General features: G+C 39.4%; 1 protein-coding gene and 1 pseudogene across 2 annotated transcripts in view; both read left to right on the top strand.

The window, feature by feature from the left end:
* The window catches only part of trappc9 (trafficking protein particle complex subunit 9), a 224892-nt gene that overhangs the window by 125882 nt on the left and 74752 nt on the right, over window positions 1–24258 (top strand). For both annotated transcript variants that reach the window (XM_025902130.1, XM_025902129.1), the window contains 2 exons: window positions 1597–1707; window positions 22043–22196. In XM_025902130.1, coding sequence (XP_025757915.1) covers window positions 1597–1707; window positions 22043–22196 — 265 coding nt within the window. The remainder of the gene's footprint in view (window positions 1–1596; window positions 1708–22042; window positions 22197–24258) is intronic.
* Window positions 15311–15430, top strand: LOC112843639 (uncharacterized; annotated as a pseudogene).

Here is a 24258-nt window from a genome sequence, read left to right as displayed (position 1 = left end):
AATTATAGTTCCTGACTGTAATTTTTTACACATGATTTTACTGAAGTGCGTTCAACTCATTTATCGCGGTTTTCAACAAATAATGTGGTAAATATGTTTGTTTTTTTAAGCAAAAAGTGCAAAGCTTCTACATATAATTTACCCAGAAAGTTTGGCCATTTTCTATAATGCTGTAAAGCCGTGAAGTTCTGTAACATTGTTGCTGTATGCCTATAAACTGCTTGTTTATGTAACCATATACTCGCTACACTGGTCAGTCTGCTTCTGTTTCTGTTTTGCGACAGCCCTTCCTTTTATCTGTCATTATGGAGGGAAAAAAAATAACACCTACTTAGGGGTTAAAATTAACTCTTTGAAAATCCAGCATCATCTCTCCTGTCTTGATCTAAATCACAAATTGGCCCTCTTATGATCTGCATGAGAAAAGCAGGCCCGGTATTATGTGGAGATGACCTGCTCCAGCTAGACCTGTGGGCCTGATGAAAGCACCGCCACCTTTGATGTTGTGACAAGGAGTGATGAGTACTTCACACCGTGTCTTCTCTTGATGTCGTGCGTTTGGTCGGCCCATGTATGTTGGCCTGTATTTTTAGAAGGTAATTTAATTTAGAAAATAATGAACTCCTATATGAATAAGCAAACTGTTATATGCACAGGTTACAGACAGACTGCAGCACACAGATGATGAGCTTTAAGTTTTGCATTTGTGAGTGTGAATTATTTAACTGTGCAAAATGGAAAAAAAGCAAGTCTTTATTTATGCAGCATATCTCATTCTAGGTGCAGCTTAAGCTACCACAAACATGAGTAACAGAACTATATCGATAATGCAAAACTAAGTCAATTCATTTATAAGAACATTTAAAAACAACAAATCTACAAAAAAAACAGGAGTAATGAAAAATAATACAGATGACAGATGAGGAGAAAATGATGAGAGCAATTGAACAACTGACATATTAAGAGCACCTCCTTCACATTGAACATAGAATCAAAACAGCAGTAGACCAAAAACAACACAGGAAGGAAATGGTATTGTATTAGATATATAAGCATTATGCAGAAGTAGATAATATATACCAAGTACCGATTTATAAATAGCTGGACATGCATAACTCGAGCTTATTAGATAATCTTATACTACGGTATATTTCTAACTAACTAGGCAGCTTGTGCTCTTTCTCGTAACAGTCGTTTCTTTGATACTCTCATTTTGGGGTCAGCTTGAAAGAAAGACAAAAAGGTAAAAGAGAAATCAGATTTCAAACATGCCAGGATATTTAGATGCAAACTATAATGTGATATTTGGAATGACCTTAAAAAAAGAATAGATGTCAATTCTGAGACACGCATGATACAGGTGTCATGTAGTCATAGTTGCCTTTTTAGTAAGTTACAAAACTGGCACCTTGTTGAAGCAGTTGAAGGCCATTGAGGTGATTTTTCGATGTTTCTGTGAGGATGGCGTTAGAGTAGAGTTTTTCCAGCATCCTCCTGGGACCGCTTCCTAACATTTGCAGCGTTTCTTAAATGCTAAAACTGCTGACGGCAGCATGGTGCAGAATATACAGTCACTTCTTGTTTCTGTGTCCACAGCACTCGCCATTGTCATCTACTGCTCGACATCTTCAACCCAACTGAGCACGAACTCACTGTCAGGGCCAAGAACAATCAGGACCTGGTTCTCCATGCCAGCGAATGCCAGAGGTGAGTGGAAGGTTTGACTTTGACAAACATACAGATATTTTCAGTGTACTTCCTGTATTGTGATGAGTCAAAACAAAACAATTTCCCAAGTTTATTTGGCTCTTTTTTTTCACCTGAGGCATTCAGGCCATATTTTAGGTCTTTCAGAACTGGTTCACTTCACTTCACTGTTAGTTACTGCCCAAAGCAAAAATCAAGGTTATGTACTGACGTCCTGCCTTCCAGCTAGTTGACAAGTAGAACTCTGCAGGTCGAGTGTTTAAATGTTAGTATAAGTGTTTCTTTCTTATGGCTGCGTGTATTTGTTTATGGCCATGATCTGTGGGTATGAATATGTCTTTAATGGATATGTTCACCTATTTGTGAGTTGTTATATAAACACACTGACTTGTAGGTTTAATTGTAAAATCCTGTTGCGCTGCGCCTGGACTTCTGATTCCGATATAAACCTGAGAAAGTCTTGGATGTACCATAAAGTCATCTGTATATTATAATGTATGTGTATCGGAGTTACAACCTGCCTCGGTCATGCCAGAAAGTATGAGACATGTAGACTTTTAATCTGTGGAGCTTTCTGTGTAGGTAATAATGTCAATCGATGATTGCTTTGAGTGTTTATCTGTTATTGAACTGCATAGCTTATCCTTAAATATAGTGAAGGTAAAGCAGAACTTGACACGTGCATTTTCCCTCAGAAAGCTCTTTTATTTAATGTAGTGACGCTGTGCTTTATTTATTTTACAATGGGGGCACATGGGGGCGCTGAACTAGTAACAATTTCCTTTCTTTCAGTGTAAATAGCATTTAAATCCTTATTTTCTCAATATAAGAAAAAGAAATGTAATTTCAACAGCACATCTTACTTTTACTACATGATAAAGAAATGTTTCTCTGTTTAATGAAATAAATCTGTGACTCGATTGTAAGAAAAATATGTATGAAATTACAGAAAAGGTGCTGGGAGCTCATTGCCCAGACTGTCCTAGAATTTTACTCTGTACACATTTCTATTGTAGACAGTGAAAAAACAAACTAAACAGGAAGTCTTTTCGATGTACTATAAAATACAGTGGTGGAGGTTTCATTAGTAGGACAAGCAGTAAAATTAAGAAAAAGTTAAAAGTTCAAAATGTTTTAGCCCCCCCACCCCGGGGCCTTATGTTTGATAACCCCATCCTGAAAGCTGAGATATTGTTCTGGGTTCTTTTGAGACTTCCTGGATGAGTCATTAGTACGATCTCGGATTAATTTTGTAATTGGTAATTAGGCCGTCCACTCCTGGGAAGGTTGGCTACATTTTCAATTGTGGATAAAGCCTCTCATCGTGATACACTGGAGTCCCAAAGCCTCAGAAATGGTGCTGTAACCTTTTCCAGATGGATACATGTCAGCCACTTTGTTTCTCTTTCTTATCTGTTCCTGAGTTTCTTTTGTGCCACGATGTGTTCCTTTTTAACATCCTTCAGGCTACTTCACTTTGTCTGACAGGTTCTATTTAAGCGATTTCTTCATCCAACACATGTAGCAGTAATCAGGCCTATGTGTGCCAAATGAAATTTAACTTGGCTTTCCAAAAAAATAATACGTTTTGTATTTTCTCAGGTTATTATTGTCTGACATTAAAATGCTTTTGATCATCTAAAACACACAAGTGTGACAAATATGCAAAAAAAGGTTCATCAGAAAGGGAGAAGTGCTTTTTCACAGTCTAATATGACTTTCTAGTTGATGTGAAATTCTGTGTATTTGAAACAGACGGCTACAGAATTGCAATTTTCACCAATTTAGCAAAATATTGTTTTACCCCGGTCAGTCACAAACTTAGAGCAGACTGACTGTGTTATTGCCTTTTTATCACCATCTTGACAGATCAAAGTCTCTTTGAGGATGGCAACCGACGGCGGGTGGCCACAGACCCCTCCCTGTCTTTGAAACAACCATTTCTAAGGCAACAAGCTTGAAGTTCTTGCAATGGTCACAGTAATTATGGCCATCCAGTGGTCCCAACCACTGTTCATATTAAAAGGAGGTTTTTGTTGTTGTTGTTTTGTTTCCTTGACAATGTTGACACATACAGCGAAGAGCTCTGTGGCTCTCTTGGCGTAGAAGATGATCACTTTGATTCCTTAAGCATAGATAAGTGTTTCTTCCCTCTGTAATATGGTTAGATTAATTTAAAGTGTAACAAAGTACAATATAAGTGCACACAAATCTACTAAGTCAGAGAATAATTGTAATTTCCTACTTCTATCCCCAGCCATACCACTCAGACATACCAGCACATGTGCACATAAATCATCAGCGTCTCCTGCAGCTTACCTCGGCTTCACTCGCTTGTGTGTCGCTCTCTCTCTCTCTCTCAGCTTGTCATTTCACTGAAAAGTGGCAAATTATGATTCCTGTCGGCACTCTCTCTCCAGTGCAATCTTTGGTCATGAGCGGAGGTACACCGTTTGGTGACTCATAGGCCCTTCTCTACAGGGGTGGGATGTTATTTTCTGAGGCGAATTAGGGGGTGGAAAGGGATCTTTTCAGACACAGCCAAACAGCTCAGCAATCGGCTCTTCAAATAATCTTTCCTGGTTAGAAATGACTAGTTAAGTTCAACAGGGTTGCCACAATTTTGGGACTATTATTGTCTAAAAGGAGATAACTTCAAAATTCTAAAGGGAAAAAAAAGTAACATTTTTATAATACCAGCAGTGTAGTGGGTTTTCATTGTGACACTGAAGGGTAGTGTTTTCATAGGACTGTGTGCAGTCCAGCTAAAGATCAAGTTTACCCAAAGATTCAGTTGCTTAAAGAACCACCTTTACCAGCAATAAGTTCAAGTAATTATTTTCTGTGTGATAATCCATCACATCATTGTGTGGAAGCCCACTCTTCTTTACAACATTGCTTCAGTTCATTGAGGTTTGAGGCGTTTATCTGCAAGTTCATACAGTATTTTAATCAGTTGAGGTCTGGACTTTGACTCGGCCGTTGCAGCAACTTGATCCTTTTCTTTTTCAATCATTCTGTTGTAGATTTGCTGCTGTGCTTAGATCCTTGTTCTGTTGCATGACACCGTTTGGGCCAAGCTTTAGCTGTTGGTCAGATGGCTTCACATTTGACTTTGGAATCATTTGTTGTACAGAGGAGTTCATGGTCAGCTCAGTCACAGTAAGGTGCCCGTGTCCTAAGGCTGCAAAACAAGCCCAAATCACCATCTGTAGTTGGTATGACGTGTCTGTGCTGATATGCTGGACATTCCAAAAAAGGGTAAAAAAGCTTTCTCCTGACAACACTTCCAAACAAGCCGTTACTGTCATTTATGACCACAGGAAGATCTGTTTCATTACATTTATCTCTCAATTGAAAGGCTTTCCTAATAGTTATTTTCAGCATTCTTTCTTCTTTAAAGACCATGGTTTGAACTTTGTTGGCTCTCTAGGTGATCCAATTACTATACAGACCCAAAACAATTATTTTACATTTGCCTATAGGTGTTGATGTCAGGGGTTTTCTGCAAGTAATTGTTAACTTGAATAATGCCATATGTTGGATACATGTTTTCAATTGAAAATGCAATTTTACCATTTTCAGTCTCTTGGAAGAGATTTCTGTTCCAAACTTCCATGCTGGTTTTCCATTTACCACCCTCTGTGGAACAAAAAATGTAGAACTTTCATGTTAGACTGAAATTGCTATACTTATAAAAGATGCATGCATCCATACACCACTGATTGATTTGACCCTGGTCCTCTCAGATATTGTAGTTATCTTTGAAAATAAGCAAGTAAAACCTCAGAGCAGTTGCGTGAAGCAGCAAATCCATTTGCTCGGGGGTTATTCATAACTACTTGTAACTGAGACAATGTAAAAGAGAAACGTGGCACACAAAGAATCCACAACTGAACACTGACAATTCTCTAAAGTTGTTCCATCCCTGCTTTCAAAAAGCCAGACAGCAAGTCCGAATTTAATCCTGACAGGTCCGCTTTGAGTACAGCGAACTATACAACCCAAACTTGGTGGGTGGAAAAGTTTAAACCAGAAATAAAACTATTATTGAATTAAGGTTTGAAATGCTGATTTTCTAGTATCAGTCTTTGTTTTAATGTATTTTATTCTGCTGTTTAAAGTCAGGCCATCTGTTGCTGCTATGTAGTTTCTTTAATTGCTAAGCTTCACTTTCTTCCATCACGGATACAATCATAAAACTAAAGATATGCACATGGCCTTAAATGGAACTCAAATGCTCTGTAACTGCTTTAAAAACACTGCCTCTTTAGAATCTGACGGAGTGAATCACCGAGGCAAACAAGTATCAAGTAGCAGCAACTGCTGATGCTAAATGGACTGGTATGTAGTGCTTTTCTACTCTGCCTGAACACTTAAAGCGCTTTATACACCAGCCCCATTTACCCAAGTGCTTTTTCATGCTTTCCGTCGAACATTCACATGTTGATGTATGTATAGACTTTCACGTCTTTTCCTCCTTTCAATGGCATTCCATTTAAAGACAGCTATTGCCTTAGGCCCCACCAATCAGCATATCCATCCCATAGATATTTCTCTTGAGGCCTGATATTTGAATTCATCGGGAGATCAGTTCAGAAGCAGCCTACTGATTCTTTCACAGCATGCACTTATTTCCAGGCAGAGAATACCCTCCCCAGCATCACTCATCCCCTATTCCTTGTTTGGAAAATGCCTTTCTCACATACCCAGAGCATGCTTAATTCAGAGTGGGGTAGAATTTTGCATGCGGTGAGAAACAGGGCCATGGGGCCACGCAGAGCTCTGTCTGCTGAACCATATTGTGCTCGTCTTTCCAACTCCATCCTCTGTCGACATCAGATGGCCCTGTCATTTCATATTTCTGTCCTGTTGTATGATGAATGAGGTGTCAGGCACAAGATGTTTTCTGGAGTCTTCATCCAGGACTGCTGAAGCTAATGCTTCAATCCGACATTTGCAGAAATGACTCTGTCAGTCATCCGTATTTTCCTGCTATGGTTTTTAATTGTTTACATTGAGCCTTTTCAAAGCTACGCAAATAAAAAGTCATGAAAAACCCACCTTGAGTGCAGTTTTTAGACTTTTCTAGACACTGAGCTTTTTCCATTTTCATACACGTTTCTGCATTTTCAGATACATGACATCCGATAACTTAGTTTCTGTCACAGGAAAACACCGAGCTTATCGGTGTTGGAGAAGTTCAGTTTGTGACATGTGTAATCTCTTCCTGTGAGGGTGAGAGACTGAGTGCTCCTTTCATCTTCTCACATCATTCACAGACATGTCTTACAAGGTCTTCATCCTCTTCATGGTCTTGTGAAGTACCTCACACTGCGAATGCTCACTTTGATGTTTGGGAGCCTGAAAAGGTTCCGAAAGACTGCTGCGATCCCACCACAGTGATATCCAAACCATTATTTCCCCCCATTTCGGCTTTTAACAGAGAAGAACAGAGGAACGATGGTGTGTCCTCTCTTCTTTTGTGCCTAGATTTTGCAGATTTTCCTGGGATAATATTGCTCTTTCTCAAAACTATTCAAAGTGTGAGATTTTACAGGTGCTGAAAATGGAATGCTGCTCTGGAATACAGCGAAATGCAAATTTCAAGCACCGTTACTGCTGCTGAAATGCAGACCTTTACGTTGGTATTTGAGACTGAATTTCTCACTTGTAAGAAATGAAGGATACTGAAACTTGTCATTGACCTTTTCCAATTGATTTTATTTGTTTTGTCTTGTCTTTTTTTTGGTAGTATGTAAAACTATCAGCAAATTCTCAGCTGTCAGCAGCTAAAGGTGCTAAACATTCAATATCCAAACATAGGTCAGGTCTGTCACTTTCAAACTTCAGTGTCACTCTGCACCAGTAGTTGTCGTCTTTTTTTCAAATGAACTTATTCTCCAGAGGGTAAACGGTGACTTTAAGAACTGATGCCGCTGTAGACACACTCGAACATATTTCAGTGTTTCAAGGCCCTTGCCTCACACTCACATTCACTGAGTTATGTTGCTAAACTGAATTGTGGATATGTTGCTTTTAATTTCACTGAAGATTTGAGAGGAAGTACCTCTAGCAAATTAAAGCCCCATTATGAAAAGCTCCATAGAAAGTGAGATGCTTGTACAGCTTGTTGGTGAGTTCTACATAGTTAGGATAGCTAGTTCCGAAATTGGCACAAGCCTCTGTAAAGCTAACTAAACTGCACAGTTCTAGTTGGTGACTGTAAACTTTTAATTGAACAATCGCATGGAAGGACAGTTTAATTGACATGTCTTTTTTTTTTTTTTTTTTTTTAAATTAGATCCCCTTTTGTAGTTTGCTAGCACATACTGTACACTCACAAATCAGCTTATCTAATAACATACCCAGGTATAACGCTAAAAATCTGTTCATTTTTGCACATTATACATTTTCTGTGGTGTCAGTGTGGATCATTTTGATGGATTAAATTATTACCTGTGATTAATGGATTTGTCATTGCAAAATATAATCAAAAGTGGTCTGTAAACTTTGAAATTCTCGGAAATTATGGCCATTTGAATAATGGCACTGTAAAATGTAGCTTTCATTCTTTAGTATGTTTCACCATACATTTTAATTCTGGATTTGATAAACTAATGAATTCATCCTGTAATTACTGCATGGTAGCTAATCCCCAAAAAATGATGACACACTAACGGTCACTGCTCTGCATAAACGACGTGTAAATTAGCACCATGCCCTTCACTTACTTTATAGCCTTTGAGGAGGAAAATGAGAGATCCTCTGTGCTGTCAGGTGGATACAACATTTCTTAGATTCTATAGAGCAAATTATGAGTTGAAGCAAACTGTTGTTAATATGAATAGAAAATAAGAAATACTGTCCAATATGTCACACTGAAAAGTCATTTTCATTTCCAAGATGAGTTCTTAAGCACTGTAATTACGTGGGTTTTATTGCAAGTCAGTCAGTTTGTTTGGTGACTGATTGTTTTGTGTAGGATGGGCTTTGATGCACGTGTTGGAGCAGTATCTAATTATTGGAAATGGAGAGCGGAAGCCCTGAGGCTTCTGTCTATAGCTGTCATCTGGATGAATGTAACCCATTGGAGAAGGTCCGTGACCATCTGTTTTTCCTGTGATTCTTCTTACCTCATCGTCAATATCTTCAGGATTTCTTTAATAGTTTTCATTCCACAGTTTAGGCCCAAATCTTACACTAATTGGAAAGTGGGTTTGAGTTTACAGATCAAAGGTTCAAATATTAGGAAAAATGCTGGATATTAAAAGCTGTGCTATGTGTGTCAAGTTTGCCTTCAAGCTTTTACCTTTGTGTACATCTTGATTGCTTCTCTTGGACATTGGCACCAAGATCCAAATTTCATGTTATGGATCATCAATGGTAATGAGTGCTGGGTCTGCATTTTTCAGCAGAAGACTCCAGAGTATCTACACTTGACGCAGCATGAGCTCAACAGTAAATCCACAATCATTGTCTTTTTTGCCCCTTGTACATTTATGTGTAACTGTGTACTGTAATCTGCCCTGATAGTGTGTCTGAAAGAGGACATTCAAGGAAACAATCAAGTGTAATCTTGAGTTTTCTCTTTACTCACTAGTCTTTCACGTTTCATGTTTAACAAACTGGTGGACATTAAAGTGCAAGTGGTTACAGCAGTGCAGAATTGCAAAAGGAGATGGACTTGAAGGGAAACCAGCTACATTTAAGATTATTACGGTTTTTATTTATGTATTTATTTAATTATTTTAAGAGCAGCCTTGGGACTTCATCCATCCGTCCATTCTCTAACACTTATCCTTTTCAGGGGGGCTGGAGCCTATCCCAGCTGTCTTAGGGCGAGAGGCGGGGTACACTGTGGACAGGTTGCCAGTCTGTTGCAGGGCTAACACAGAGACAGAAAACCATTCACACCTATGGGCAAATCAGACTTTCCAGTTAACCTATCCACACTAACTGCATGTCTTTGGACTGTGGGTGGAAGCCAGAGTACCCAGAGGGATCCCTCACAAACATGGGGGGAACATGCAAACTCCACACCGAAAGACCGTGGCCTGATGGTGGAATTAAACTCAGGACCTTCTTGCTGTGAGGCACCATGCTGATTTCAGTAAACTCAAGTTAAACACACACACACACACACACTTGCCTCAACCCGTTCCTCTAGTGCTAATTTAGATTTTGTTTGTATTTAATTTTAAGAAATCAAAAATTTCTCCTGGCTCCACACTAATTTTGGTTAGAAGGACTTATTTTTGAAATTGCACAGAAAAATCATCTGCAGAAAAATGTTGTTTAATATTTCCTCCTCATAAAACGCCTCAGTTTTTGTACTGCTCAGCTCTGGACATTATCCACAATCAGTATACAGTCATGTTGTTAGGTTTTGTTATTGTTGTCTTATGGGAGAGTCGTATTCACATCAGTCAGTGGCTATTTTTAAAATCAACATAATTTCTGAGGGCTCAGTAGTTTGCGTGCTCCGAGCCTTGAAAGTCATCTGGTGTCTTTTTCCTTGCCAGCAGCAGGTTGCTCTCGGACCTTCCAACACCCACTCTGCATCAGCAGACAGCTGCGTCTCCTTGGAGATTTAAATAGGCCTTTGGGGGGTTTACATCTTATTACGGCATCAACCTCCTGGCGCTAACTAGTTCCCACTGCCGTCCACCATTATCAGTGCTGAGCCAGCTCCGTAATAGCTGTAGTCGATCGTGTGGCGCTCGCACTCACTGCAGCACTTTCTCATTTCTTGCCGTCTCCTCCCCATTCGCTGTGCCTTTTGGCTCTGCTGGATCGGTGCACACAAGGGCAGACACGCCTCATTGCATGAGCTTTTTCAAACAAAGCTTGTTTCCATGGTGACCACCTTTCCCCCTTCTTGTGCTACTTTTATGGCAGTAGAGCACATAATACATCTGCAGTCAGTTATCCCATCCCCAGCAGTCCCAGCTCAGAGTTTTTATATCATGATGTTTTCTTTTCTTTTTTAGAAAAGCATTTAGAAAATACACATACTCATCATGTATCACATCTATTAAAAGCACCTTATATCTGCTGAGGACAGGGCATAAGAACATGTGACCACTGACATGTATATCTGCTCCACAACCTGTGGTCTTTTTTTGGTTTTTGTCATCGTCTACAGAGATTTTTTTTTTTTCCTCCTCTCACATTTTCTTGAAACGATGCGTTCCCTAGGGGGCGTTTTAGCTCTGTTGCTGTCTGTGGATGCTTAAGCTGTTGGAACACTCAGATCTCTTTTTACATGTTCTTATATACAGCGCTGCTAGAACCACTCCATCTATCAGCCTCTCGTAGTTGTTTCACAGTCATTTTTCATCTTTTATTTGGTTATTAAAACGTGTTCTGCTATTCATGCAGACAGACATGGCGGTTATATGACTCGCATACGGTTTCTTCTCCAGTAACTTAATTAACCTTGATGTGACATTTAAGCCCTGCGCCCTCAAGGGATTATCCAGTTCTCTTACAGTAACACTTGTAATGTATTATTATTTGCAAACTGCAGCATCCTTGGTTCAACTCCAACTGAGGGATTAAATTGCACGTCATTCCCTTCTTTGCACTCACATGCCCTGCTGCCTCTCTTCACTGCACTGTCTAATAATGGCAAAATGCCTTCACCCAGCCTCCCAAAAAAGCTGCTGGCGTTTAACAGCTGAAACAGAAATAGAAAACACTGTCAAGCCCTGTAATAGCACACGAATCCTCACTTTTAATGACAGCCAGCGCATTAGGAGATTGTCTGCACAGAGGCATTCTTCACTACCTATCCACATCCAGTAATTGGCTGTAAGGATTCCTCTTTGCTGGAGCTCAGCATATATCGAACGAGACGCTAATGGATGGAGCATCACCGCCTCTGCAGCTGCTGCAAACAAAGGGTTACAAAGAGTCAGCCGCAGTCTAAAAATAGACTGTTGCTCTCGCCTGCCTCTGCACAGGCCTCTGTGGATCTCACTCTTAAGCTTTTGCACGTGAGCTAAAAATAACCCTCTTAGTGAAAACATACACACACACTTGCTCTCGGTGCACTCGTCGCTCTCTGCTTCTCCCCAGTGACAGAACACAACCGCGAACTGTTAAAAAAATATGCAAAAAGGCTCGGGAGAAATTGTCGATTGCAAATGATTTGCTTTTCTCTACACACTCCTCACAGCAGGATCACAGCCTGTCACTTGAGAGGACATGCATGCATAGCGCTGCGACCACAAGAACTACATAAAATATCTCCAGCAAACAAGCTAAATAGCTTTAATACCAATGCAATAGTTGCTAACGGGAAGCAATTACAGAAAATTTTATGAAGCTTCAGCATCGCCACTGCTGTCATTGCAATCATTTTTTAAAGTTTAATCTGTTGGTAGTGTTTGTTTTTGAAGACTTGAATCTCTTGCATCGCTGAGGTGTTTGAAGCAGAGAGGCGTGCGTTCGCAGAGCTTACAGCTGAAATGATTCGTTTCTTCACATTGGTCAGATGAAAGCAGTCCCATATGCTTTAATGTGATTATCGTCTACATTTGGTCTGAGGCAACACAGCATTTAATTAGGAAAAGGTCATTTTTCTGTGACCGTCTCATCCTAAGCTGGTGTCATTACTGCCATTAAAAAGGGCTTCACTGACACAGCTTATTGCAGGATGGTGATAATTAGGAATAAAGTGTTAGAAGTCACACCCAGTGGACAAGATGGTATTTAGTAAAACAAGGCCTGTTTGCGTTTAGAGCTTTTTCATGTCTAACACAGCACACATGTACATTTATGGAATAGCTGTAGCTCTCTGCATGAAAAATTTAATCCGGCCGATGCTTTTGTGAGTGAATCTTGTTTTTGTTTCTTGGGGGTTTTTTTGCACAGCATCTTCCAAGGGTTGTGAAATTGCTTTTGCCGTTTGCTGCTCAAATAAGAATAATGCTGAAACTACTGCTCATATTTATTTCTGAAAATAAAACAACAGCGCATCTGTCGGTCGGTCGGTTGTCGTTTATACTGAAATTAACATTAACTACTTACATTCAGTCTCAGAGATCAAGAATCTCAGAGATGTAAGACAGAATCTTCCAACACATATCGTGTCATAGTTGCTGCAGGACTGCAAACAAATGCAACCAGTTGGCAATCAGCTGAATTTAGTTGCCTGTTGCAGACAAGTTGTGCTTCTTGGCGCATGTTGACTGAGACTGATTGCAGTGTGTTGGCAAAATCTCTGCATTGACTAATTAGGAGGCATTATTTACAAGCTGTCTGAGACTGATTGCAGTCAGTCTGAGTGGGACAGTAATTGTTTGGAGACAAGTTGCTTCCCACCAGGCGGCCTCTGCAATCAGCTCATGATTGAAGGTGGTTGCTTAGAGGTTGAGAGTGCACCGCTGCTGCACTATGTTGCAGCAACAATTTGCAGTTGGTCACATATGTTTGCATTGCAATGTTTGCATCCCATTTTTATTGTAGTGTAACTGAGACATTATATGGATGGAATGCTGGAGGCCTCATTTACCAGCTTGGTTAGAAGGCTGTACATAAACTTCATGGCCACCAAGCAGAGAGTAAAGTATCAGAATTTTACTCACCAAAATTAAAGCTTCACGGCTTCTTTTTCATCATAACACAAATTAATGATACAACATAAAAGACCAATCATTAGCAAACATGATCATTTATTTGTTAAAAACTTTATTTAGCAGTGGGTGATCTGTTTTTAGTCTGGTTCTATGCTAGGAAGGTCTCCTAACCCAGTTGATAAACTCTTTGAATCAGTACTGAGGTGTCCATAAATATCTGATATCGGTCAGCCCGGCAGAGACTGATCGATATCTGATTTATATCATCCATCAGCCAGTTTCCTCGAGAGCTCGTGTTTACAGACGAACAAGCTAGTTATCAGGACAGAAGCTGCAGTCTTTGACTAACCTTAAAACCAACACCATGTGGAGGACTGAACTCAAATCCCAGCGTCAGCTTCCTCAGCCCTGTCCTTTGTGTTCCCAACCTTTCATCCCTGCTCTAGCAAAAGGATGAAAAACTTTCTGGACTAAAATACACACTGGTACTGCGCCATTTTTTTCCTTTTTACAAATACAGCGTATGACACTAGTACCTGCTTTTATGAATTCCTTTTATCAGATGCAGATTTCTTTGACAAAATTGGTTATTTGTTTTATTACAGTCAGTTTAAGCACAGCAACATGAAGATAAAGTGTAATCAGTAGGGTCTGTTTAAACCCGGACTGCTCAGCGAAGCCACAAAAAATAGCACAGAACATGACTGTACCCTTATGTTCTGTGCTTTAAACATGCTGTGATACACCTCTGCCTTGCCTCTGCTGTCACTGGGAGTCAAGCTCATTGTTAGTCATCATAATACTGAATAGATGCAGGCTAGAAAACAAACAAAAAATATTTGCACCTTATAAAAATACCAGTGCCAAAGGCCTGCTCCCAGACACATGATAGCAAAAGAATAGACCTCTGTATTTGCAGGTGTTTGTCGTGGACTGTATTCATGTCATTGCTTATTTCTGTGGCTCTGGCTTCCATAAGCACACGGCCTTTGAACATTTGTTTGAGTGCCCAATTCACAGCTCACCCTTTGACACATAGGAATGTGGGTGAAATCAGCCCATACATCCATCTAATCTCACATCTCCACGTTTTTCAGCCTTGGGAAATAAAGGCCAAGCTGTCTGTTATTGAAGGAGGGGAGCAGGGAGGTGAAATGGACTGGGAATTAGGAGTAGAGATGTTCCACGGTGGCCACAGCTCAGCACGCAGTTTGTTATTAAAAGCTTTGTAATAGGCTAGATTAATCTCTAGATATGGTGTAATCTTTGAAAGACTCCACAATCAAATCACTGGAAGAAGATGGTAGGGGTGGGAGTAGGAGAGCTTTCTTTGTTAATGCTCTCCTGCCTTAAGAAAACACCGTTTTGGGTCTGGTTAGGTGGTGGATGTTTCCTTGGCTCCACATTTAATTGCTGTGCAGTGGCCCTGGATTTCAGGAGGATTATCCAGAATGCAGTTAACCCAGTTTTAAAATGTATTTGAGCAGGTTATTCATTGTCTTATATGCTTTATAATACTGTTTTAAATCTAAATAATATCCTCCTGAGACCAAGCTTATTCACTATGTCCTCTCTAGTGGACAAAAAGTTAAACTGAAAGGAGGATATTGTTTTGATATTTATTCCCCTCTATTTTGACTATTATATATACGTCTAATGTGCAGTCTGTATTTTACATACTATTATAAAAAATTAAACCTGATCAATATTAAAAACCACGTGACTCTTTAAATGATAAAGCAATACCTGATTTGATATTTGTTAGTATCTTTTTTCCTGTAATTAGTCAGTAGTGAGATGCCAGCAGCTTTGACATAATGGCAATATTTGGTGTCCAAGCCGTGAGAATGATTAGTGGCATCGCTAAAAGAACTTTCATTCACTTTTGTTTTACATGTTTAAAGTGTTACTGAAAATTTAGCCATAACTGAAGCTGTGCTCTATAGAGTTTTAATTTTTTTTTTTAAAATTCTTTATTAAAACCAAGTCAGAAGTAAGTGATTTGAGAATTTTTGTGACTTTATGAGCCATACCACCCTGAGCGCGCCCGATCTCGTCTGATCTCGGAAGCTAAGCAGGGTTGGGCTTAGTTAGTACTTGGATGGGAGACCGCCTGGGAATACCAGGGGCTGTAAGCTTTGGGGTGGCTGTAGCCAATTGCTCTCCGATGCATCCATCGGAGTATGAATGTGTGTGTGAATGTTAGAAAGCACTAAGAAAATGTGCTTGTGCGAATGGGTGAATGCACAAATTGTGTAAAGCGCTTTTAGTGCTCAGAAAAGTAGAAAAGCGCTATATAAGAACCAGTCCATTTACCATTTACCATTCAAACTGGAAGCTCCACAGAGCACTGGAAATCAGTTTGTTCTGGTGTTTAATTAGATGATGAATACAGTCTGATAATCTGAGATATGTAATGTTGGTAATGCAAATCCTACAGAGTTTTAATGGTTATAATACAAAGACGTGTATTGAAAGCATTTAAGCAGTTGTTTCAGTTTGTTTCAGAATCAGAAGACTATTTATCCCCAAGGGGCAATTAACAAACATCCTTGCAGCATACGTTGAAGATAAGGACAATAAGAACAGGCAATAGCAGTGAAAGTTCAGCACATATAGCAAAAGACTGAAGAAAACCTGCTGCTTCTTCTTGGTTTGTAGTCATATAAACATGATTATATCTGCAGTGACCAAATGTTACCCACTGCATGAGACAAGTGTTGTCATGACTGCCACTCGACAAAAATTACAAATGTTGAAGGACAAACAAGGAATGTTTGAAAAATGCCCTTTTTAACCCGAGTTTTGCAGGAGAAGTGCAGCAGACGTTAGTGGACGTGATAAATATGAAAACCACACTTTCTTCACTGTTGTAATTGCTAAACGTTTATTTTGTTTTTCCCTTAAAATGCATTTCTTTCCGTATTACCATTTGAAGTGTAGATTTGAATGTGACCGTCTGTCTCTTGGTAATTACATGAAGAAAACCAGTCCCAGACTCTGCCAGTCTGCGCCCTCCAATTTATCAACCATTTTCATTGTGCTACACAGTATTTATAGACTTAGTGTGTCATGTGCGCTTTTGAAGATGACTAAATAAAACACAGTGCCCATTTGAAGGTGGGACTTCAGTCAGTGACATAAGCCTAGTGCCACTAATCTTCAAAGGCGGGTGTATTTGTGGTGCAGCAAAGAGCAGCTTTCCTTATTGTCTTGGTTTTGAAGTCATAATTGTTATTTAATTTGTGTTGTGCTTTGTTGTAAAGGCTGTGGAATAATAATTGCATTGCTTTTTCTCCTCCACCTTAATTTGATGCGTGTGTGTGTTTCTGGACACACCCAGAAACACACACGGTAGAGACCAATACCGGCTTGAGCTGATTTAATTTTGGTAAAAATCAGGTTGAGCTTAAGGTCACACCAAATGTGAACATCAGTAAAATATTGTATTAACTGTAATGTCTTCACAGTAATATACTGGCTACTCAATACCTTGGGAGACGTGAGTACCTAGGTTGGCTAAGCATTTGACCTTTACCCTCATTCTTAGCTCCCAAGGTCAAAGTTGACCTTGAAAAAAAGAAATCATCATATGAAAGGGCATGGAAGGAGCTTTACAACACACTTTTTATTTTTTTAGTACAATGCCTTATGACTATAGCGCTTGCCCTTTGGGGGTAGCTGTGCTCTTTCAGTGCTCTCGTTAGACTTGTTTTTGGGCAGATTTTTGTTCATATAGCTTAGCTTTGTTGTTGTGAAGCAATGCTTCATGCTATATTTATCCCCAAAGGTTCAGTAAAAATAAAATTCTACTGTTGTGATCAGGTCAAATCTCCCAGATTTACAACTTAAAACACTCATAAATATTGTGTTTTATATCTGATTGCCTCAGGGCCTTATGATGTCTTCCACACTATGCACTTGAACATATAAAAGTGATGATCACCTCTTTCATTGAATTTTGAGTGTTTTAATCGACCTCTGTGGTGTTCCCCTGAACAACCCACTGAACTGAATTTGGTGATGAAAAATGTTTGTTATGCTAATTTAAGAGCTGTTAAAGAAGACCAGTCAATTTTGACCGGGAACAGTAAAGTAAGGGGGGTTGGGGTGCACTAAACTGGAGGCTTAATAAGTTATCATTTGAGTTGTCGGTGATGATTATATAGTGAAGGACAACACAAGAAACTGGTTCACAGGACACAGACACTGTGCTCTATGAACCAGAATCCAGAGGTGAACCTATCAGTTGATAAAGGGCACCATTGGGGATTTCTTGTCACTCGGAATAAAAAAGCAAAGCAAAGGTGACCTCGACGTTACTATACTTTTTATGTTGATTCCCGTCAAAGCAGTGGTTCAACCTTAAGGCTTAGAAACAAACTGGGAGGGAGACACGACTTTTATCAAAACTTTTTTTGCAAGTTCATTCAAATCACAGCAACCGTTGTCTCAAGGTATTTTCTATTACTTTATATTAAAACCACAACAATCAGATGGCCCCACATGAACTAGCACTTGGTGACAGTGGGAAGGAAAAACTCCCATTTAACAGGAAGAAAAACCATCAGAACCAGGCTCAGGGAGGGACAGCTATCTGCTATGATCGGATGAGGGTAAGCAGGAAGTTTAAGTTAGCCTCCATGCTACCTGATGGATGTTTGGATAATTTGCAGTTCACTGGAGAACTAAAAGTCATATTGTTTAATTTCTCAGAGTAGAGAGTGATAGGATTCATAAAAGCAGGAAGAAAGACTGCTAATGATTTTATTTTTGTTCTGAACTTTTTATGTGAAGTAGAGTCTGTTGGCGTCTGCCTCACAGTTTTACATTGAAGCAAAACATCATCATGACACCAGTAAGACAGGCCTAACACATTTCTTGTCTGCTGTTAAGTGCTGCTGTAGACTTATTTTTTCCTTGCTGCATTATGCCCGTGTCTTAGATTGCAAAAGGAATTTAATAGTTTTGTAATAAGCCAAAGGATTACCTAGTTTCACTGGCTGCATGCATAAAACCCTTTAAAATGCATTGAATTGTATCGTGGTAAAAGTTGCAATAAGTGGCTGCAGGCAAGAAGTCTAACACTACCAATTTTTCACATGACAGAGTTATTATAGCTCAAATGTAACCAAACATTTGCATATTACAACATCTAGCAGATGAGGAACATCATCCACAAAAATGTAGTCATGTCTCTATCAGCACTTGACAGAAACACGTGTGTTTGTAGCTGCTAGCTGCTGATTGGATTTCTTTTAGCTGTGCTTGCTCAATGGATGATGGCAAGCAAGTGGGACTCCTTCACATATGTGGCATTCCATTTGTTGTTAATTAATAGATCTTAAAGACAAGTAACAAGCTCCTCAAAAGACGCTTGTTATTCTTTTTCATATTTTCTGTCATATACGGTTATAATTTTGGCTTCATTTTAAACAAGGACACATTTTTAGGCTGACGTGTGTAGAAGTAATTCCTCTGAGCCAGAATCTCTGGCCTTAAACTGCTCTAAACAACCAAAATGTCTCTGCATGATGTCACTGAGTATTCCATGACCTGTTGGCAAGTGGTTGCTGGTTGTCACTGGATGAAATTGTTTGCTGAAGAGTGCCTCCCATACAAACTATAGGTGCCTGTGGCAAGCTGCTTGTGACCAAAACAACTGCAATGAGCTTTTTGTTGCAGCACTGAATGGTTACCAGGGAGCCGCTGATTGGTGTCTTGGCTCACATGACTGTCAATGACCACTCATTATCAGTCAGGCAATGTTCATTTTTCCCTAGCGACCACTGGTTGCCAGGCAGTCACCAACCAGTCTCTAGGTTTGTATGACTGAGGCCTTAGGCAAACAGGGTCTGGCTGTGAGCACGTAAGCCCCCACTCATGTTCGATTCAAACCATATGTCTTTGAGGGCTATCTAAGCTCCTTTATGCTAAGATTAGCATAAAGGAAGGAAGTGAGGTCAAATAGTTTTTCTAAGACCGTGAATGTGACCAAGTATAATATACTTGTTGAATGAAGCATAATGTAAAGAAGGATTCTTTTGAATTTAATCGTACAGTGCTACTAAAAATGAACTGGAAAATTAGCATAAAAAATCCCTTTTAAATTTTTTTTATCTATCTACATGGTTTTCTGAGGACGAATCACAAGTTAGAGAAAATGCAATGCAGCCTCATAGCTGGTGTAAGCCTAATGCTAGGTTTCAAAGCCCTTCATTGCGATTGTTTTCGCCTGCCTTATAAAGATCCCCTGTGTGTGTTAGTATCGGTGTGCTAGGATAATCGTAATTCACTCTGAATTCTACAGAAATTTATGCAGGCAGAGAAAGAATGGATCCAATGGATCCAGTCCTCTTTGAATAGAAGTCCTGAATAATGTAGAGGTGATTACAAGTGGTCTTGTGGGTCATTTTCTTCTTCTTCTTCTTCTTCTTTTTTATTTGTTGCACACATGCAGGAAGGGTCTGTGTCTAGTTTGTTCCAAGAACAGTCTGAATCCTGGATGTGACATTTGAGGCAACCTCAGGCAAAGATGAGCCTGACTTTTGTTAATAAATAACTTAGAAACACCCACAGTATAGACGAGGAAACTTGCACCTGAGGGTGTTTGCTCAGACTAGATAAATAATTCAACACTGGCCAAACCACACAAAGGCAGGTTGCATTGGCTGCCATCATGCTGAGGTGTATGTAAGGTTTTCCACTGAGATGTGTTTAGGGATAATGAGCAAATGTGTCCTGTAAGTTCATGAAATATATAGTTAATATTGGATACTGAACCCTGAAGTGTTACTTTGAAGGGCTTTTTGTATTTTGTGACCTTTTTTTGCTCTTATAAGTGACATTTCTTTATATTTTGTGTCAACAGGAAGTGGTTTAAGCTTTTTATGTTTAGTTTTTTGTCATCAGATTAGTTTTTGTGGTGATTACATACTCTGGAATAGTAGAACTTCCATCTCTTTTGTAGTAGTTATATCCTAATCACAATTTTAAATGTTTCAATGTAGTTGCAGCGAGTTACAGTATGAACTATATCTAAGAAATGTATCATTGACCCTGAACACATCAATCCGTAGTTCTAGTGTGTCATAGCTTGTTTTTTAGTTACTCCATGGACTTGAATTGAAGTCGTCTCTGCTCAGTTACAGTCCTGCTCTTCTTCTTTCTCTTTCTGTGTGTTTCTTTCAGCTGTTCCCTCTAGGGGCCACAACATCGAATCATCTGCTGTCATCTCACTGCTCCTTATCCTCCTCTGTCACACCAATGCTCTGAACCTCCTCCTTCACTACATGCATGTGTGTGTGAATGTTAGATAAAATGCACCTATGCGTAGAAAAAAAGTGCTTGTATGAATGAGTGAATGTTGCATAAAGCGCTTCAGGTAGAGTAGAAAAGAGCAACATAAGAACCAGTCCATTCCATCCATTTACCATACCAGTCCTGCACCAGCCTTGCATATTTCTCTCCCACTCCTGACTTCAGGCCTTTACACACCAGACACGTAAAATACATGCATATATTTTGTGTGTTAAATATATTTTTTGACTCACCTATTCTTAATGTAGCCACACTGGTTCACACTGGTATACTGCTCCGTTTGGCAAGCAGTGCACTTGTAGTTCAAAACGCAGTATACAGTGACATACAAATACTAAAATAGTATGATTTTATCTCAGACATACAGCTAAAATTTCGCTTCCCCAAATGATTTCATGGCCTCCTCAGATCTGGTCCCACATCTGCTAACAAGAGCTCAAACTGCCCCACTGACATCCTGAAATACATATTAAAGCAACCGTGATACAGCTTCAACTCCTGGGTCAAACTATGAAATTCTCCCTGCTCCTGCCTTCTCGTGAGAAGTGGATTAACGCAGAATCCCTGTTGCTTCCTTTTCTTGTTTAGAAACATCAGATCCAGCTCATCATTGCTTGATTCTGGCATTGTTATTTTCACAGTGCGTTTTTAGAGTTTTCTACAAAAACACAACACGTTCAGTGTGCGTATGCATTTCATGGCAAGTTTGGATTTGGAAATTCTGATTTTTGTGTCACTTTTCATAAAACTTGTGTAATGGCCACATGCTTTACTGCAGTTCTTCTCTTTCCACCTCTCATGGAAATATGGTCTCTGTTTTTAGTCCCGGTCAGTAATCTCACTGAAGGCTTTCCAGGGAGCTTTTAGAACAACCTGATAATAACTGATTACAATAGTCCAGCTTAGAACAACTGTGTGAATTAGCTTTTCAGCATCATTCTCAGACAGGATGTTTCTAATTTTAGTGGTGTTGTGCGAATGAATGAAGGCAGTCCTGCATATTTGTTTAACGCACACACTGAAAGATGAATACTGGTCAGAAGATTTCTCATACTGTTACTGTACTCTGCTAACACTGAGGTCTCTCAATAGTTTTGTTGTATACAAATATATGTATAAAAAATGCAATAATAAATTCTCTCAGGAACCTGCTAAATATTGACGTTTTATATTTTTGATGTTTTATATTTAACTTTTAATATTTGGACATGTCCAAAGCTTAACAGTAGCTCAAATATCAGCTGTGAGCAATTTTAACTCAGTATAAATCCGTGTCATTCATGCTTTTTTAACTTAGTTTCAAAGTTTCAAATGACAGTTATGTAAGGGTCATTTCCAGAGTCATAAACCGTTAGAATTTCCTTTTGGCGAGTCAAAAATTACATAAGAACCAATGTACATCTAAGTGCTTCTCCCATTTCCTGTTCCAGGATGGCCATCCAGGTGGACAAGTTTGACTTTGAGAGTCTGCCACAGCCGGACCAAGAAAGCGTTCGCTTCAGTAACCCCAAACAGCTGGAGGAGGAGCGACAGCACGCCCAAGGCTGTCAGATCAACAGCAAGCTGGGCATCTGTTGGAGCATTATATCCTTTCAGTGGTTACATGTACTATAAAAGCCTCTTTAGAGGAACTGGCTTGAACTGAGCAGAGCTACAAAGACCATAGACATAGTTGGTAAATGCTATGAAATGCACTCTACCAGTTGCAGCTAATAATCCCCTACAGTCGTGGCCATAATCACGGTCAAACAGATTTTGTCAGCATTCCTTCAGCTGTTGTTGTTTGTTGACATCAGTTAGATCAGTGTTAGAGCACATCTGGACCCTTCATCTGGAGGCCTTCTGGCCAGTAGGCAACATTTTTTGCCCGCATTAGCAGATGGGGACGCTTATGGCTGAGCACTTGCTACTCTGACACTGTGAAGTGATATATTAGTATGTGGGAATATAATTGTGAAATTAAATGAGTGAATTGTGAAATCAGACACTTTGCCAAAGCTCTTAGTCTGCGGTCCATTAAAGAGTATTAGCATACGTCCTTCTTGAGATTTAATTTGAAAAGTTCCCATTTGTAGTTTTTCAAAATGTGAGTATAGTATGTGGATAAAACACAAGCGAGAATGGTTGGCAGTGATCTGATTGTGCCTGTCGCTAACATTGTTTCATGATACCACCATACAGAGTGCTTATCCAGCTGTTAAGTGATCACGGTCCCTTTACAGCATCGTGCCATGCAACTGCATTTGTCCCTAAACATCGTGAACCCTCAAGTTAACTTTTATCGAGTAGAAAAAAGTTGGTGTTCATCCTCCAGCTTCACTATGTTTTTATTATGCTAACCACAGCTCTGTAGCTAGCCACCACGTAGCACATCATTATATACCAGCTAGTCCAACTTCAGTAACCCTACAAACATCACTGCTGTTTAGTTTACTGTGTCATTTATGTCTGAATTGATAGCAGAGCTGTACGTTTTAATTTTTCAGTACTCCCTCAGTCAGAACATGAACTGTCATAGATGGAAACCAGCGAGCTAACTTCCTGCTAACTTCTAACTCTGTTAAAAATCATAAATTCTGTTTTCATGGATGCCTGGATGTTGGACTTAAATGTTATACCTGGTAGAGCAGCAACACTGATCATTTTATTACAGATGAAAGAATTTAGACAGTTTGTAACTCTCAGTGATGTCGCAGTGTTCGTTTGACTTTGGGCCCAGAAACAATTAATGACGTCAGACTTAAAGACCGGAGAGGAGTGTGTTAGGTGGGCTTAATGTTTTGGCTCATGTGTTTTGTATCTGTTGTTGTTCTCCATGTTGAAGATGTTTTTAATTTAGCAGATATAGACTATCCCCAAGTTAGGGGTTCTATTCTATATTAAATTCTATATGTTGAAAAATTGAGTTTTAGGGAAAGGTAGAAAACCTTTTTGAGTGGTTTGCCAACAGACAGCTATATAGACAGCTGCTCATCTTTTGCTACCTCGGTACTTGATTTCCTGATTCTTAGATGTTTTGGACAAAGAGGATCCAAATGCAGATGTTTTTGGGAAGACTGTTCCAATAAAAGAAAACTTTAGTCCAGGACTTAGTAGTGAGACTACACATTTTAGAAACATGGAAAACTGGGGTGACGAAAGGAGCATAAAAAAATAACTAAAGCTGCTCAGGTAGCTTAACAATGTTGAGGAGAGCACACAAACTAAATAAACAAGGAGGAATGGGTGAAATGAGCCAGGGCTGGTTAGAAAAGCACAGAAGTGGGAACCCAAAGCAAATAAACCAAAGTCATATTTTCAAAATACAGCATGAAAAAGTACAATCAATAAGGTTTAAGAGCTGATATGATTACACTTCATACTATCTGTATTTTAATTAACCTACATTCGTCCACATAACACTTTTCACATCCAGACTTGAGTGTTTGGTATGTTGGGCTACATTAACACAAGTGAAAACATTAGCTGGAGCCCGTGGTATCACCGAAATTACTTCTACTGTCTGCAATGAACTTGAAATGTTTGCTTCAAAGACACGGGTCTGTTTAACTTTGATCTGGTTTCAGAAATTGCAAATCTATTGCAGTCGACATGCGCAGAAATTCCCATAAACTATTTAAATTCAGAATCCAGCCAGGACTTCAAT

Source organism: Oreochromis niloticus, linkage group LG22 (genome assembly GCF_001858045.2).
Source record: "Oreochromis niloticus isolate F11D_XX linkage group LG22, O_niloticus_UMD_NMBU, whole genome shotgun sequence".
Classification (NCBI taxonomy): domain Eukaryota; kingdom Metazoa; phylum Chordata; class Actinopteri; order Cichliformes; family Cichlidae; genus Oreochromis; species Oreochromis niloticus.
Note: the sequence above shows the minus strand (reverse complement) of the source record. Positions and strands in the feature narration are given on the sequence as shown.